Source organism: Trichoderma citrinoviride (genome assembly GCF_003025115.1).
Source record: "Trichoderma citrinoviride strain TUCIM 6016 unplaced genomic scaffold BBK36scaffold_1, whole genome shotgun sequence".
Classification (NCBI taxonomy): Eukaryota; Fungi; Ascomycota; class Sordariomycetes; order Hypocreales; family Hypocreaceae; genus Trichoderma; species Trichoderma citrinoviride.
The window spans coordinates 117,124-134,552 of NW_020194709.1; the positions used below are offsets into that span (position 1 = coordinate 117,124).

Consider the following 17,429-nt stretch of genomic DNA (forward strand, 5'->3'; position numbering starts at 1 on the left):
CCAGAATTGCACCACGCACTCTGCATCTGTGATCAGCGGCTCACGAGGAACCACTGCAGGGATATGTCTGCCATCTGATTGCCGGTGGATTGCAGCATGTAATTCTATCGGGGAATCTCAAGACAGAAGCCTAAAGCGACGCTCGGCATCGGTCTCTACCCCACAACCTTGCAACAGCCGACGGTGGTGCAGGAGATTCCGTTAACGACGATCAGTCGGAGCTATCAAGTTGGTAAGACAGACCATGGCGGCAGTATGAGGCCGGGCGCCATCGCCACCTGTCCCAGTCGAACGAACATGCAACCTTCCGAAGGGGCCTTGGTAAGTGGCCAGTTATGCCTTGGCGACAGAGGGATACTTCGCGCTACTGCTTGGTCGTGGAAAATAAGATCGACCATGGCGTCTGGTGGGTTTTCTCCGTGTGGATAGTAGTGCGAGGATGGGATTTGTCCGCAATACTGCCGACCTCAAGAGTCTCTGTAACGTTATCAGGATGATTTGCGCTTGGCTGAGAGTTGGGGCGTATTTCTCAACTACCCTTCCATCAATAACGCCACCCCGGCAGATTGTATAAATTGCGGTCGAGGCGCTGCTCTGTTGAGTTCCTCCTACAGCCTTCATCAATGCCGTTGTGTTGAGTCTAAAAGACAATGCATTACCGAACAGCAGCAGCGTTGGCACTCGCCACAGCACCCATTGCTGGAGCAGACAGTCAGTATACTGAGTCCCATGTCAAGGACGTAAGTGTGGCCTTGAGGAATCGTGCTGATACGTTGATTCAAGGCAGCTCGACATCGGGGGCCTCCGCTGAGGCAGTTGTGCCACCTGCAGGGACTCCCTGGGGAATCGCGTACGACAAGGCCAAAACCGCATTGGCAAATCTCAATCTCCAGGACAAGGTCGGCATTGTGAGTGGCGTCGGCTGGAACGGTGGCCCTTGTGTTGGAAACACATCCCCAGCCTCTAAGATTGGCTATCCGTCGCTATGCCTTCAAGACGGGCCGCTCGGCGTTCGTTACTCAACCGGTAGCACAGCTTTTACGCCTGGCATTCAGGCAGCCTCGACGTGGGATATCGACTTGATCCGCGAACGTGGACAATTCATCGGCGAGGAGGTAAAGGACTCGGGAATCCATGTCATCCTTGGCCCCGTAGCTGGACCTCTGGGAAAGACGCCACAGGCCGGTCGCAACTGGGAGGGCTTCGGTGTCGATCCATACCTCACGGGCATAGCCATGGGTCAGACGATCAACGGCATCCAGTCGGTAGGGGCGCAGGCGACAGCGAAGCACTACATCCTCAACGAACAGGAACTCAACCGAGAGACCATATCGAGCAACGCAGATGACCGAACTCTCCATGAGCTGTATACTTGGCCATTTGCCGATGCGGTTCAGGCCAATGTCGCTTCCGTTATGTGCTCGTACAACAAGGTCAACACGACCTGGGCCTGTGAGGATCAGTACACGCTGCAGACTGTGCTGAAAGATCAGCTGGGATTTCCGGGATATGTCATGACAGACTGGAACGCACAGCACACAACTGTTCAAAGCGCTAATGCTGGGCTTGACATGTCGATGCCTGGCACAGACTTCAACGGGAACAACAGGCTCTGGGGCCCAGCTCTTACCAATGCGGTGAACAGCAATCAAGTCCCCACGAGCAGAGTCGACGATATGGTGACTCGCATCCTCGCCGCGTGGTATCTAACAGGCCAAGACCAGGCAGGCTATCCGTCGTTCAACATCAGCAGGAACGTCCAAGGGAACCACAAGACCAACGTCAGGGCGATTGCCAGGGATGGCATTGTTCTGCTAAAGAATGATGCCAGCATCCTGCCGCTGAAGAAGCCCGCGAGCATTGCAATCGTCGGATCTGCCGCAGTCATTGGTAATCACGCCAATAATTCGCCTTCCTGCAGCGACAAGGGCTGCGACAATGGTGCCCTGGGTATGGGTTGGGGTTCTGGTGCCGTCAACTATCCGTACTTTGTCGCACCTTACGATGCGATCAATACCAGAGCTTCTTCGCAGGGCACTCAAGTTACCTTGAGCAACACCGACGACACAAATTCCGGCGCATCCGCAGCAAGAGGGAAAGACGTCGCCATTGTCTTCATCACCGCCGACTCAGGTGAAGGCTACATTACCGTGGAGGGCAACGCGGGTGATCGCAACAATCTGGACCCTTGGCACAACGGCAACGCTCTGGTCCAGGCCGTGGCCGGTGCCAATAGCAACGTCATCGTTGTTGTCCACTCTGTTGGTGCCATCATCTTGGAGCAGATTCTCGCGCTTCCGCAGGTCAAGGCCGTTGTCTGGGCGGGTCTGCCTTCTCAGGAGAGCGGCAATGCGCTCGTTGATGTGCTGTGGGGAGACGTCAGCCCCTCTGGCAAGCTGGTGTACACCATCGCGAAGAGCCCCAACGACTACAACACTCGCATTGTTTCCGGCGATGACGGTTTCAGCGAAGGACTGTTTATCGACTATAAGCATTTTGACGACGCGAATATCACGCCGCGGTACGAGTTCGGCTTTGGACTGTGTAAGTTTGCTGGCCTGCAACCAACTGTTAGACACCCTGACTGACAAATAATAATTTTCAACGACAGCTTACACCAAGTTCAACTACTCGCGCCTTTCCGTCTTGTCGACCGCCAAATCTGGTCCTGCGACGGGGGCGGTGGTGCCTGGAGGCCCGAGTGACTTGTTCCAGAATGTCGCGACGGTCACTGTTGACATCGCAAACTCTGGCCAAGTAACCGGTGCCGAGGTCGCTCAGCTATACATCACCTACCCGCCTTCAGCCCCCAGGACCCCTCCGAAGCAGCTGCGAGGCTTTGCCAAGCTGAACCTCACGCCAGGCCAGAGTGGAACAGCGACGTTCAATATCCGACGACGAGACATCAGCTATTGGGACACCGCATCGCAGAAGTGGGTGGTGCCGTCGGGATCGTTTGGCATCAGCGTGGGAGCGAGCAGCCGGGATATCAGGCTGACAGGGACATTGTCGGTAGCGTGAGCACGAAGACGGTGGACCTGTAACCTAGAGTGAGGGTCAGCGAAGCATCTGCAATTGTGGGACGGTACGAGTATTTGAAGAAACAGCTCGTTGTTTGCAGTATGTAAATCTTCAGGATAGGTATCAGAGTAGAAGTATGAATGACAAGAGGTCTGAAGCAGAAGTGAATTTAGACGTGATGATGGAACGCGTGGAGACCCATCCGAGGCAAGCTGCAAGTTGCACCTACGTCATGTCGCACGGAGAAGATAATTTGCGGCAGCAACTTTGCAGTCTGAGGGAGCCGCGGGTTAGCCTTGCTCCTCCTCCGGGGCTGTACTCCGTGCTTTATACACTGTATAGCAACTTCGTACGCGTACCCTGCAGTTTGTCGCAACCTCAAGAGCTGAAGCTGCTTGGAAGAACTCAGCAGTGACCTTTGCAATTTGCTTCAGCCTGCCGCTGATGGATTTTCTTTCCTCTGTGCGTATTTGGAAACTCTGGCTTCAACATGCCGCGGCGCCTCAGTCACCGACATTGCGGACGCTTTTACTCTTCGTGTCGGTGACGATTCCATCACCACAAGCATTTCACGTTTCCCGTGCTTCCCAAACCCTCTGCCCAGAAAATGCAAGTCATTGATGAAAATTTCGCCTCAAACGCCCACCAGACAGCGCTGACAGGTTTCAGTTGTTTTTATGAATAGCGCCGAGGTACTCGAACGATACGGCAGCCGCCATAACACGACCGCCTACCTACCTAGTATGCTCCGCTGGTCGATTGACACCGCGACGACGGCCGGTCGCCGAAGGCTTCCGTCGAAAACAACGACCCTGCATTCACCGTTTACTCTCACATGACGGTTGTGACAACGATCATCTGCGAGGCGATAGAACAAGATTGTTTAGAAGGAGAGCAAGAAAGGAGTGTACATTCACAGATGCCAGTAGAGGTGGCCTGTACCGGAGTAGCCGATCATTACATGTATTCACGGTAAGACACACTCTCCCTCGAACTAAGTTCTCGAAGCCGTCACAAGTCCAGGTATCAGGAAGCGAGAAGATGCTTTCGGATTTGTGAATCAAATCCGACAAGTCGGCTAATAAAACAAGTAGAATCGTAGTGATCTCACTTCAGTTCCGAGACCAAACTACCTACCGAACGTCAAGACGGAAGCTACAACGCTCAGTGTACATCATGTCTGATATACAGATCCGTCTTGTGGGAAATTCCCTGTCCTCAGAACGCTGTTCACTATGTAGGTAAGATCTCCGGGCGCACCATAACTCCTATGCCCCGTCTTGTTTGTGAACACCAGAACGCCTTTGGGAATCTGAGAACGCAGCGATATAGCTCCCTGGGTGCTGGTTATGGGATCCAAGACCGAGCTGACGAGTAGAAGGGATTTTATGGAATTTCCTTCTTGCAGCAATGGGCGCTGTCCATTCTGAATCTTTTTCGCGCTCCGAGGCCAGGAAATGCATCTGGAGTAGTAAAGGAAGCTCTGCGTGTATCCTCGTGTCAGAGGAGAGAGGATCCGCATTGTTCGCTGGGTGCCTAGGAGCTCATAATAATCGCGGGCGGGAATCCAATCTTGACAACCAGTGATGAGCGACGCCCAGGTAGCAGTGGGGTCTGTCTCACCCGTGAACCAAGGGGCAGAAAAGGCGGATGCGTCGCCTCTCGATGCCTCCAACAGGCCCTCTGCCAACAACGGCCATCGGGGTGGCCCTGGGGCCAAGTATCTCTGCACGCTCAACAACATCTCCTCCAGACTGACGTCTGGTCGGCATGAACTCTCGCCGATAGCTTGCTTGCATTTGGGCGCGCGAATGGGCTTGACCTCCGCTGTGGCGGTAAGCTGTGTGAAGAAGTGCTCGAGATCTGGCTGATGATGCAATGCACAGGAGGATTCAGCCTTGCACCATGCAAAAAAGTGCTTCAGCGTCGTCTCAAAGGCTGCGGATTCGGCCATGATGGTGCTGATTGGGCCCTGCGTGTGGTCAGGGGTGCCGTCCAGCACAACGTTGCCCATGTACGCAGAGATTTTCTCGACGTAGGCGAGGCCGATTTGCGCGCCCCACGAAAGGCCGATCATGTGCAACTTGCGATTCTTGGATGGAAGCTCCCAATTGTTGTACCGGACGTTTTCCAAGTCCTGGCCAATCGTGAATGTGTCCATGTGGTCGAAAAGCAGCTCGCCCGTCATCTCCCTGCACTCCTCTCCAATGTGTCTCCAGTGCTGCTGCATTCTGTTGAACTGTGCCATGTTCTTAACCATGCTGGGCACGCGTCTGTTCCATCGAGTTGCGTTGCATTTAACGGGTGAATGCTCCGATATGCCGCGGACGTCCAAGCCCATGATGTGATACTCGTCGAGCAGTTCCATCGCGGCCGACGAGTTGTCCCCAAGATACTGCTTGAGAAGCCTTATTCCGGAGCGTTTCGGACCCGAGGGGAGGAAGATTGTGCCCTTTGGCTTTTCGGCGCGTGACTTGACGCGCATCGCGCTCATGGCCGTGTACTGGCTCAGTCCCGCAACCCAGTCGTATTTGACGGGGTGCTTGGCGCATTGGACGTTGGGGTATGGATTTGGAGGATTGCATTCAGTCCATTTTAATGGTATGTTGCTTTGAGAAGTGGCCACTGACGCCAGGATCAAGAGGAAGAGAATTAGACGACTTATTCGTCCGGACATCTTTGGTTTCTCTGCTTATGATGTTTAGAATTTGGTTCCGGAAATTTCAGGGCACCATGGTCTATTCGTAGACTACTTTCGTTGAAGGAATGAGAAAGCAGCCAGATCCGTGACGGACAACCTGAGTTTTATCGGTGAGGAAGGTCAATTTTCAATTTTACGCTTAAGTGTTGAATCTTGCCTCATGTAGTAAAGAAGCTGAACTTTTATCTTGTGGCGTTCGTTATGAACTTTACTCTACAACTACTTCGTCGGGGCTTTTAGCCCGTTGATGCAAGGTAGGGCACAGCCATTTTTCAGATTTTACTGTTATGTTGCGATGTTCTCGCCCTATGATCTCTATGGAAGATGCTAGGCGACTTGTCACAATATTTGAGTCCAGCAATGAGGGATCCGATGCCCATAGTACAAAGCTGGCTCGCTTAGTACCTTTAAACGATATGGAACCACGATATCGCGGGTCATTGTCGAGCTTATTGATCGGAAACACACTCGCCTAGCTGATGTTGAGAGCTATGAACAGATAAAAGCCATGTTTGTCGCTAAAAATCCCAACGAGTTGCTGCTTTGTAGCCGAGAAGTAAGTTGTATATAGAGTTGGGGTGGCGTTACGCTACAAAAAAGGGGCAGAGACGCCGCAAGTGGCCGCATCTATTTTTAGATCGGATCTGATAACGCTTAGCAGTATGTACAATTATCGCCTAAGATCCTGAAATTGATGTGTCATGGTTACTGGCGAGCTGATGGTATGAGAGAATGGATTGCATCGTGGGTCACACAGCTTCAATGGTAAGAAGCTTCAGTCTGCGCCAACTTTTTACCTGCGAAATCATTCATCCATGGCGTTAAACACGTGTGTATTCAATGGCTTAAATCTATGATATGATAAATTTCCCCGATTCCTGCGGCGATTTGTGCAATTTTGACGGTTTGTAGGATATCATCCTTTGAATAACCAGCGACAGGTTGGCGACGAGACCTGTCAAGCAGCTGTTTCGACATAAGAAACCTGCTACTATTGCGATAATGGGATAGCCGCAATGCTGTCGAGCTAGCTTGATTATATCAGAGGATGGCATGCTGACCAATATGGGAGCAGGTCTGACCAAGGGTGGAGACGATGCTTACACAGTCTTTGAGTTGTGCTCCGTAAAGAAATGTATTATGTACAAAGCAGATCATGGGTGAGCTCTGGAGGTATCTGCTAAGTCCGAAAGCATGACATTCACCATTGTGGAATCTGGAGAAAAACTGTGTTAGTCATGGTTAATGCTCGTCGATCAGGGCCTTGACGACGACTCCTTGGTGAAGAAGCCCGCCAGAGATTCCATCCCGGCGACAGGCATGAATGCCATAACGGGTAAGTAAGTGTGTTGATGACAACTATCGCCGCATGAGACCGCAATGCACCGGTCTAAGAAGTCTGTTACCAAGTTTCTGTTTGGATCACCAGGCTGTATTTGTCACCTCAATCTTACGGAGGGCTCGATTGGGTTTGGCAAAAGGAGAACTTGGAACGGCTTCAATTCAATAGGTTCAGTAGGCCGTTGAGACAGGAGAAATGCTATATAAGAGATGAAGACAGCCCCCCGTTTGACGTTGTAGAATCATCAAGAGAATCATCTTGACAACAATCATATCAACTCAGCATCCACTCGGAAAACAACACCATGGGACGGAATATCAAGCTACTCTTAATCTTTATCGGGACACTCCCATCTGCGTTTGCTGCGGCCGTGAAAGACACCGGTGCCAAACAATCTGCTTCCACCATTCTGAGTCGTGGAATCACCGCTCTCGGTGGTTCTGATGCGCTGAACAAGATTCAGGGAATCTCATACCACTCAAAGTACGCAACTACCCCCTTTGCGTCTCGTTAATTCGATCAATTGCGCTTACTCTTTGAACAATAGCTTGCTCAGAACCAACACTCTTGAGGAGAGTCAGGTCCCCGGTCACCCGGATACGAACGTCATCATTGAGGGTTCTCAAACTGTTTCGTATGACTTCTCGGGAAACTCCTCGGATGTCGTGCAAAGGATCGACAAGGAGTACACCATAAGCGACTTCTTCTACTGGGCCAGGCCCAACCTGGAGCCTTTCAATGTGTCTCTGGTTGTGAAAGGTGGCCAAAGCGGATATGCTTGCTACGTCCAGGGCAACGATCACGCCTTGGACCCTCCTGACAGTACATATGGCTATACTGACCGTAAGTCTGGCCTTCTTTCGAGATTCTCTTTCCTAGGAGGCTTATGAACCTTTCTAGCCTATCTTGTCAACGTCCTTGTCCGGGACGCGAATCGCCTTTCGCCAAAGCTGCTTCTCGATTTCCAAAAGCACCAGAAGTCTTTGACAGCTGAGCAGATCTACTATAACTCTGCCGGCCCCTATCCTTCAGTACACGACCCCAGCCTCAACCTCACCATTCTCTTCGACCCTGAGACATACCTGCCGTACGTCGTGCGCGCCTACGAGAACCACCGCTTGTTTGGTCTCTCCACCAACGACTTCGTTCTCAACAATTACACCGCCATTGATGGCATTCAGTTTCCCCAGTACATCCACACGATGTACAACGAGAGAAACCTTCTCGTGCATACAATCCGTGACGCCATCACTATTAATCCTAGCTTTGCTGCTGGCTTCTTTGACGGACTCAGCCAGGATCTAATTGCCCAGACGGGATCCCAGCTGAAGCCTGCTGCCGCTGAAGTATCGACAGAATATGACGCGGCTGAGGTTTTCGAGAACAGGTAAGCGAATGACACACTCGCTGGCAGACTATGGCGCACATTGGGAACAAAAGCTTACAGCCTGTGCGCAGCGAGAATTTGATCTGGTACGGCCCCTACTCAGGATCGCTTGACGGCTTGAATGTTACCAAGCCTGTTCCTGAACTTCCCAATCTGTACAACCTCGCATTCGCAGGCAGTGTCTACGCTTGCACGGTTGGAGTCTTCGACGATGCCATCATTGTTACCGACGCCGCTCCCCATCAGAGCAAGCTTGTCATTCAGTGGATCGAGCAGACCTTTCATCGAAAGCCCACACATCTCTTGGTAAGTCTGGGACTGAGACAGGCGCTTCGAACCTTTTGCTAACTACTGGGTAGCTTACTCACCACCACCGTAAGAATTATTCCCTTATTAGGAATGCAAGCGTCTCATACTAACTGTTCATAGATGACCACAGCTACGGCGCACCTGATTTTGTGGCAGCTGGTGCAGCTCTCGTTGTCCCCAAGGACTTCGAAGACTACTGGACAAAGATTCCCAACGTCAAGTTTGCTCCTTCGCAGTCAGTCCTTCCCAAGTCTCCTATCCCAACAAAGACATCTAACCTTCAGCACAGAGAGAACAAACCCTTCATTCACAAGGATAAGCACATGCAGGTTCGAGCTATCTGGCACCCCGACTTCGACCACGCCAGTGACTGGATGTACTTTGTGTGGACAACTGCCTGCCCTACCGACAGCTCCCCTGTCGTCGTTACTATTGCGGATGCTTGGTCCCCTAACTTTGAGGGCTACGAGCTTGACAACAACCTGGCTATTGAGTACCTCAACCTCGCCGCTGAAGATCACATGCCTTACCAGTATTTGTGAGTCTCCCACTTTCTCCTCTCACGATCAAATAATTGTGGAAACATTGCTTCCTTCTCGTACTGCTTGTGCTAATTGTCTGATACAGGGTCGTTCCTATTCATGGAACTCCTGCTAACATTACCGACCTGTACGAGCTCACTGGATATGCTTATCCAAAGTACAAGGTCACCGACTTCAAGGCTGGTGGCCCCCTTTGCTAGGTGAAACCAGCGGATACTTCACATGAGCGGGCTACGACTACGGACGGTTTACATTACGAATAATAGTCTGTTTTACTCCATTGATATAAAGGAATAGCCTCTCAACTAGGTAGTGTATAATCATAATGGAAATGTTTTGAGCCAGTGCCCAAGCATCCTCACCTTATGACACATTTTCAGATTCTTATATTATAAATATGACGTGCTATAATACTTCTGCTATGAGCGTATTTGATAATTTAGCACTGCTGTAAGAAAAGCGGATGGTTTGGGGCGCTTTATCTGTCTTGGGCGATAGCGCCTTCACACAATACCTTGCCTTGAACGCACCTTGAGAAAGCGGTGGCACACTGATGTGTTCAGCAGCGAGAAACTCAAGTATCTCGGGTAGCCAGACAGCATGCTTGAGTCGTGTCTTGCCTTCGAAACTCCTGAAGTTCAGGGCTCCGTCGTGAGCTAGGTTCTTTATATCATGCGGCTCAAAAGGTCGATTTACGCACATGATGAATCTATAATGAAAGCAAACTTGGATTCGAAAAACACCTAAAACCAGTGAGTAGAATGCAGGAACCTGTGTCGGTAGGCTGGTGCTTTCCTTCACTGGATCTATTACTCTGCCACCACCCGAGCTTGGTGCTACCTCCCTCAGCGTCTCCTTGAGAGACATTGCTGTGCACCATGGTGGCCAGCACTAGCAAGCACAAACCTGCGTCCAGTCAGTTGCTATCGCAGGCCGACCAGAGTAAAGTGAGGTGTGTCAACGGATCCTAAGTCTCTGTGGCCATGAGGATGGCTTCCATATCTGAGAAGGCGCGGCAGCGCGGGTTGTGGAGGTCGAACTGGAGACGCATATAGAGGCTGCGGTAGCGAATGTAACAAGTGCGGCTGAAATGTGTGATGCAAAAAGAGAACGAATCTCGCACTTCGTTGTTCATTCCCGTTGAAGTGCGGTGATGGGATCCTTTGTGCCGCTTCGATTGTGGCGCTTGAGATGTCGATGATCGCGATGGAGGCAGAGTAATGTTAGTTGAGAACGGGAGTGTATTTTCTAGAAGACCAGGTAGTGACGGACATTGACACTTACCGTTCAGCTCCAGGAGGTAAGCGGCGACTGGCCAAGGAGCTGAAGCCTTTGCGGTTGGTTTTGGTCCTTGAAATGGCAATGCGGACATGTCTCACGTTTGGATGAGAGCCTAAGAGACGCATGGCTGATCAAGCTTATGTGACGAGGACGATGCAGAGTCGATAACTATTGCAGTAATTGGAATGCGCGCTCGTGGTGTCTGCTAGTGCATCAGAAGCTCGAAGATCAAGGCAGATGTTTGTTGAAGTGGTAGGCAGGAGACCAGCACGGAGGTACCTATCTGTGATGCCATTTCCCGGCAACGGACCTTATCGGTGCGATATCGATAGCGATAAAGTATGGAGGAATTGGTAGGTACGTCTGAGGAAAGCAAGGTATATCCCCTCTTCTCATACAACAATGCTCTAAAATCAATGAAGGTCCACGAAATCATGAAGGAGATAGAGAGAAGGGGGGAACATTAGGGTCAATCCCAACAAGCATCATGGAGAGAACATGGTGGAAGTTGCCTACCTACCATACCTCACCCAAGGTGAGGTGACGGACGTGGAGACAGTCACAGCAATCCGGGGTGCATTTAGCCGATCTGATAGGGCTGTTAGTGGCTCAAGCCCCTGTAGCCCGTCGCTGCGCGCTCAGTGCGCATCAGGGCTTCCATGCTAAGGTACTGCGGGACTCCCGCCCGCAACTTCAAGTTGACGCATTTGCGCCTCCACCGAACCGAACATTCTTCTTCGAAAAACCACATGCTCCTGCTCGTCGGACTTTACAAATTTCATACCCTAGACCGTTTATAGTCATGTATACGCCGTCTTGGAGTAACTATGTCGCTTTTCGGCACACGCTAGCTCCTGGAACCGGAACGCCAGCTCGGGTTGCTGTAACGCTCATCCAGCGAACCTTTGGTCTCGCCCCCCAGCCCTGCATTCTGGCATCGTTGGCCACGACAATTATCTGCTACTACAGCAAGCAAACTTGTTGGCCTTGAGTACGCTGTAAGATAGCTGCTGTCACATTCAACGGCGCTTAGGCTTCCCGGCTAAGTAGATTTGTGCCCCTGCCTTCCACCCCACTTACGAAAATTAACTGATCACAAGCATCTGCGGCAGAGTTCATCTTAGGCCTCCTCTCGATGGGTGTCACACCAACAAGCTGCTCTGCTCCGTCTTCTTATATCGATCCAACGAGCGCCTCTGGTTGCCACCAAGGTCGAACAAAGACACGCCATCCACCTGCGCGGCATACCTCTTTCGGTTCCCAAACACATTTCCCTATTGTGCCTTGTACATGATGAATCATGGACGACTAGTGCCCGCGAGTTTTGTTGAGGGTCAGACATTGAGGCTCCGTTGGTTCTTCTGGCCAAGCGAGAAAAGAGTATGCGGGGAAGTGCGGCAACCACGATGTCGGCGTTCTCCTGGCTTGCCATCTTCTTGCTGAAGCCTCTATAATGCTTTGTCGCTGCTAATTGCGTCTTAGCCCACAGTGTATATGAAACCTTGAAGACGGCAATGCCCTGCACTTCGGCTTGAGCGAGATCCTTCGCACCCTTTTTGACCAGCGGAATCGACCTGGTCTATTTTGGTACAAAATGACGATCCGCGCTGCCGCAGAAATGCCGAGTTCATCTCATTGTCATTGTGAACGTACGGCGCTTGCCGGAATGAACTTTACCGCTGATCTAACCAGAGAGTGTTCGTCATACGTCAATTGAGCGGCTATAATCTTCATACGACGTGCCATTATTGAAGAAGCATTGAAGGTGTGCTACGAATCTATCCAACAATCTCTTGAAGATCTAACCAGTACAAAGAACAAAAACCATAGCGGGCTCCAGTAAACCCAATCATGCAAAGAACCCCCTTCCCATCACAGCAATTCTCTCTGGGATTTCTGCTACTTGACGGAGAGTAGAATATATGCTGCCTGAACTATCTTTATCTCCGAACAGCGCACTCACTTATAATCAGTTCGTTGGTGCAGCACGTTTTCCTGGCCAGAGACCAGTCCGATTGCCTCCTGCTCCCTCTTCTTCAAGTCCGGTCGCAAGGAGCGGGTGACGACACCAATGAGGAGAAGGATGGTGATGCAAATCACTTCCGGTAGAAAGCTAAGGCAGATCTGAACGGCTTGGGAGGTGAGAAATCCGGAATTCGGGTGCGTCACTTGCAGATGCAGAAATACGACACCGTAAACAAGGCGAATGGCGAGAAAGGGAAGAGCAACGAAAATACCCTTGATCAACTGGGAAATTTTGTTAGCCAATACCCTGCTGGAAACTCGAGAAAGACGTACAATCTTGCCATTGTCGACGGTTTGCATGCTGGCATATGACGAATACTCGCGGACCATGAGATTCGACCACACTGCCCAGAGCGTGACAAGTCCCCACGCGATACACGAGAGTGCCAAGCCGACATAAAGCATAGTCTTACTCTTGGACGCCGAATCGCCGTCCTTCAATTTGACAAGAGCGATGATGATCAGTATCATGCCTAGGTTCACGATGCTGTGGTACATGATTTCGAGAATCACGTCGCGTTTTCGATCGAGCCGGGGATTCACAGCGCGGCGACTACGCCTCTTGTCAGAGAAACCTTCAAAGTAAGTCCAAGGTGTAATCGCACGCCTCATATAAGATGCCTGAAATGGCGAGAAGTAAAGGAGAAAGACCGATGCTGCCCAGGATTAGAGCAGCCTCGCCTTTTTGGCTCCCGTGAAGGCCAATGCCGCCGGTGACGATGCGAAGGACACAGAAGGCTTGGACGAAAAGCCAACCTAAGAATCCCGTCTTTCCGTGCTTCCACAGGCAGAAAAGGGCAGGTTGGAGGAGGACGAGATAGATGGCCAGTTTGGCGGCAGACAGACCGTCGGTGGTCATTGTTGAGAGTTTGATGGCGTTGAAGGTTGTTGATGCAGCTTGAGTCAGCGCAATGGTAGTTGGGAGCATATGGACATCATGCCGACTCTATATAGGTATAATATCGTGATCATTGTCGACCTCACACGTCTCTGATACTATCAAGGGATCTCAGGACCCGCTAGTCAGCCGAAGGATTGAAGTCGCCGCAGTCAACTGTGGAGTAAACGAGAGCGACGGTAGATCCCAAAGACGAAGGGAACTACTACTCCGTACCTTAACTAAAGTCTTACTATCCCTGCATCAGACAGATCCAGGATCCACAGCTCGGCTACGCGAAGCTGTTTGCTTTACATAGCAGCATTGTTGTGTGATCTGGATTGTAGGCTGCTGTAACCTTGGTCTCTTGTTCTGCATCTTCTACTGATCAGTTTCTATCTACTATTCTCAATATTGCACAATAGGGAAGCATCTTTCAATATTTACAAAGGGCGAGTCAACATTGCCTGCTAATTAAGCGGCACCTTGGGCCGCAATAGCACCCGCCTCGCGGAACCCAGCATCTCCGACATACCAAGAATCGCGTTGAAGAGTCAGAAGCGTGAAATAATGAGCAAGAATCACCAGCGATCGCGGCCCCCTCGTCTCTACGTAATCCTCAGACTGGACATCTACTATCAATGAGACGAGATAGAATCTTCGAGACATGCCAGGCGGTGGATGGTTGTCAAATCTGTGCTTCCAGATCCAGCCATAGCAGCCAAGGGTGCGCTTGTAGACGCAGGGACTTCGTCGTCCCAGTCTCCTTCCAGCTCGTGGGGCTCCTGACGTCGTAAGAGGTGTAGCGATTCGCTGGAGTGCTCCAGCCTCCATCTTCTACAAGTGTCGCGATGCCTCTAGGTAGCGTCAGCTTTCCGGGCAGAGAGTTGGGAATTTTCCAAACTAAGGCGAGAGCTTCAGGAAACACAATGTCGCTGGTGTTGCGCATGCGCCGCCATTCTATAGGCGGCGTATACGGCTGCGGCTCCAGCCGCTGTAGCCGCACATAACCGTAGATGCGAAGCGTAGTAGAAGTCTTGCAAGCATAATCCATGTTATCAATGTCGAGGTGAGCCCCGTGCTTGTGATACGACTGAAGCGTAGGATTGAGATACGTGGAAAGATGCTGCATGTGTTGCGGCTCGCTGAAATTCGGCTTGCATCCCTTGTGAAGTGCCGAGAACATGCAGAGCCGGTCGAGGACGGCGTCTAATTGCAGTGCCTTGCGGCATAACAGCGGGCCCATGAAGTCTTGGGCGAATTTTTCCGCGGCGAGGGTCGGGGCTGTTACTGTGATGTAGCGATAAATCAGCTCGAGCTCCAGCTTCCGCCAATCTATGTTTCGAGGAGATGAGGTCCACCATCTGAGTCGACCAGGCAGCTGTCACTGCTTAATGCAACTTGATGCTTTGGCGGCATCGCCTTCACCGGCCAAGATCGTTGGAGGAGGCCCATAGCCACAGTCGGGGTCCAGTCGCGTGCAGTTGCTGCAGATGGGCTTGGCTTCGTCACACTGCTTTGGCATTAGTAGAAATGTAGATCCACAGCAGAGCCTCCTACTAGGGGCTTGGACACATCTTGACTCGACGGATTCGACATCATTGGCAGCCAGTCCGAACTACTTGTGGAATAGCCTCGCGTGCTTCTTGCGTGGCAGCTGGGCCTGCGTCTGCGTCTCCTGGGCTTCACCTCGCCGTTAGAGTCATTATGTATTTCTCTGACAGGAGACTAGTCTGTGTATGTCCGATGCAACATCAAGCGAAGTCCTTAAGCGATGATGAGCGGCGACGAAAGGGTACATGTACTTGTCGATCGCGGCAGCATAAACGAGAACGAGCAGCAGTCTAGCTTTTTACGGACAGATGCAGCACGAGTGTTCTTACAAGGCGCTTTTTTCTGCCGCTTCATCATGTCATTGGACATTCGTCTTTGGGCTGACTGACGATCCTACGGCCATGTACAGTAATGGCCGAATACCCAGTCGAAGCTCAGATATCATCGGAATCACACACGACAACAAGCTTGGAGAGGAACAAACCATTGAATCGGCAGTCTATGGTCTTCTCAGCTAGCGCTTTTGACATGCAATCTTCTCTTGATGGATATCCTGGGTCATTCCATCATGCATGTTTCAGATGATCGGAAAGGCTCAGCATGAGAGTGCGCATCCTCTCAAACAATGCCTTCATACCTCTCACTACTCCCAATGATCGGCAATCTCTCGAAGGTCGGCAAGCATTGCTGGAGGATTATCCAGCGAGGGAAAGTGTCCACCAAAATCGTGATCTATAGAGAGTTAGGGCTGAATGAGTCGTCACTCACAGGGCTAACACTCACTATTGTAGACAACCAGGTTGCCGGTCTTCTCCACCAACGCAGGCGGCCAGAATGCCACGTTATACTTGAATGAGCTGAATAGCAATGGCGCATCGGTCTGAGCCTTAGTGTATTCCGTAGCAAAGCCATCCGGATTCTGATAGTAGATGAAGCCCGCCGAGTTGAACGACTCAGTGAGGTAGTACAGTGAGACGGCCGTCAAGATCTCATTGTGCGTCAAGATCGAAGGACCAGTACCGGCTCGAGGATCAGACCCTAGAATTTTGATAACTTTAGAAGACGAAGATCACAGGTATTCTTAGGGGGCTCACAGTTGAGAAACTTCTCGCCGATCCATGCGAGTTGACCAACTGGATTGTCGTATAAGGCCAGGCCAATGGTGTTGGGCTAAAGCAATTGTCAGACATTTGTTCTCTCTTGAGCCAGACTCGGGGTATACTTTCCTTGGTCGTCTGTTCTTCAAAGTAACCTTGGCCATTCGTGTACCATTCCATGAAACTTCCCTCTTCAAATTGCTCGAGCTCATTCAGTGAAATGCCGGCATCGGAGAGCTGATCGGGCGTATATGGGTAAAACGGCAAGAACACCAGCTGAGATGCACGGACAGTGGTGTTGTATGAGCTGTACAGGTGATATGCAACGACGCAGCCCCAGTCCGTCCCATGAGCAGCGTATGTCTTGTAGCCAAGGACGTCCGTCATGAGAGTGTTGGTGATTCTGGCCGTGTCTGCGGTGGTCCAATTGGCTGGAGGCGCCGACGATGGTCCATATCCCGGAAGGTTGGGTATGATCACATCAAATGAGACTGGTTTCCCAGCTGGTGTTTTTGCCTCACTCGTAAGGTTCTTGACTAGGGGGAGAAACTCCAAGAATGATCCCGGCCAGCCATGGAACAGAATCAGCGGAATAGCATTTGGTGCGCTTGACTTTTGGTATACAAAGTGGACTGTAAGACCTTCAATCTCTGCAGAGAACTGAGGATATCTGATCCAATATTAGCCATACTCAGAATTATGAAACTATATGAGGTGGCTCACTTGTTAATGGCAGCTTGCTCTTCCTGCCAGTTAAACTTTGTGAGCCATTCTGTACGCAGCGACTTCAGAGTGCTGAGTGGGATTCCAGCATCTGGCGACAAGTCGGGGTATTCAGGAGCATCAGGAAATTGCGTATTCTTGATCAAGTTGAGCATCCGAGGCACGCGACTGTCGAGGTTAAGCGTAAAGGGTTTCAACTTGTAGGTTTCTTGAGAGTGGCTGTTTGAAAGCACCGAGGCTCCGGTAACAGACACAACAAGCGAAGAAAGAATAGTGAGACGCATCGTGATGGAAAAGGTTTGTTACACTCAATGCTCATGATTCCGAGGTTGAACACTTGGCAAGAGGAAAGCTTTATAACATTCTGCTGCTTCCTCAAAAAGGGTTCTCTGCCATTCAATTTCGGATGAATCTTCTCTGTAGGTCGTACAACTCAAGGACGCGATGCGCTTGACCGCGTTTCGGCATTACCAATCATATTCTCTAGTAACGAAAAAAGTATCCGACGAAATGAGCCTCATCTCTGTTTTTTATTTACAAAGCCTGACGGAGCCTTGTGAGATCTCCGAC

At 51.0% G+C, this 17,429-nt stretch overlaps 6 protein-coding genes across 6 annotated transcripts; 2 read left to right on the plus strand and 4 right to left on the minus strand.

The window, feature by feature from the left end:
• Positions 1-650: 650 nt before the first annotated feature.
• On the plus strand, positions 651-3,021 carry BBK36DRAFT_1173360 (glycoside hydrolase family 3 protein; the record flags this gene model as incomplete). Its single annotated transcript, XM_024895853.1, has 3 exons — positions 651-715; positions 788-2,544; positions 2,612-3,021. The coding sequence occupies 3 exons, from the start codon at positions 651-653 to the stop codon at positions 3,019-3,021; spliced, it is 2,232 nt and encodes a 743-aa protein (XP_024753464.1).
• Positions 3,022-4,195: 1,174 nt separating this feature from the next.
• On the minus strand, positions 4,196-5,698 carry BBK36DRAFT_1164705 (hypothetical protein; the record flags this gene model as incomplete). Its single annotated transcript, XM_024894680.1, has 1 exon — positions 4,196-5,698. The coding sequence occupies one exon, from the start codon at positions 5,696-5,698 to the stop codon at positions 4,196-4,198; it is 1,503 nt and encodes a 500-aa protein (XP_024753465.1).
• Positions 5,699-7,368: 1,670 nt separating this feature from the next.
• BBK36DRAFT_1109032 (hypothetical protein) lies at positions 7,369-9,502 on the plus strand (the record flags this gene model as incomplete). Its single annotated transcript, XM_024889429.1, has 8 exons — positions 7,369-7,547; positions 7,612-7,907; positions 8,097-8,451; positions 8,523-8,757; positions 8,811-8,826; positions 8,881-8,995; positions 9,050-9,298; positions 9,388-9,502. The coding sequence occupies 8 exons, from the start codon at positions 7,369-7,371 to the stop codon at positions 9,500-9,502; spliced, it is 1,560 nt and encodes a 519-aa protein (XP_024753466.1).
• A 3,040-nt stretch (positions 9,503-12,542) lies between these two features.
• On the minus strand, positions 12,543-13,467 carry BBK36DRAFT_1107150 (hypothetical protein; the record flags this gene model as incomplete). Its single annotated transcript, XM_024889225.1, has 3 exons — positions 12,543-12,830; positions 12,882-13,161; positions 13,214-13,467. The coding sequence occupies 3 exons, from the start codon at positions 13,465-13,467 to the stop codon at positions 12,543-12,545; spliced, it is 822 nt and encodes a 273-aa protein (XP_024753467.1).
• Positions 13,468-13,959: 492 nt separating this feature from the next.
• BBK36DRAFT_1164708 (hypothetical protein) lies at positions 13,960-15,408 on the minus strand (the record flags this gene model as incomplete). Its single annotated transcript, XM_024894681.1, has 5 exons — positions 13,960-14,217; positions 14,327-14,820; positions 14,887-14,972; positions 15,108-15,174; positions 15,369-15,408. The coding sequence occupies 5 exons, from the start codon at positions 15,406-15,408 to the stop codon at positions 13,960-13,962; spliced, it is 945 nt and encodes a 314-aa protein (XP_024753468.1).
• A 274-nt stretch (positions 15,409-15,682) lies between these two features.
• Positions 15,683-17,143, minus strand: BBK36DRAFT_1164709 (alpha/beta-hydrolase; the record flags this gene model as incomplete). Its single annotated transcript, XM_024894682.1, has 6 exons — positions 15,683-15,771; positions 15,823-16,077; positions 16,134-16,209; positions 16,251-16,806; positions 16,860-17,078; positions 17,112-17,143. 6 exons carry the CDS (start codon positions 17,141-17,143, stop codon positions 15,683-15,685), a joined length of 1,227 nt encoding a protein of 408 aa, XP_024753469.1.
• Positions 17,144-17,429: the final 286 nt, after the last annotated feature.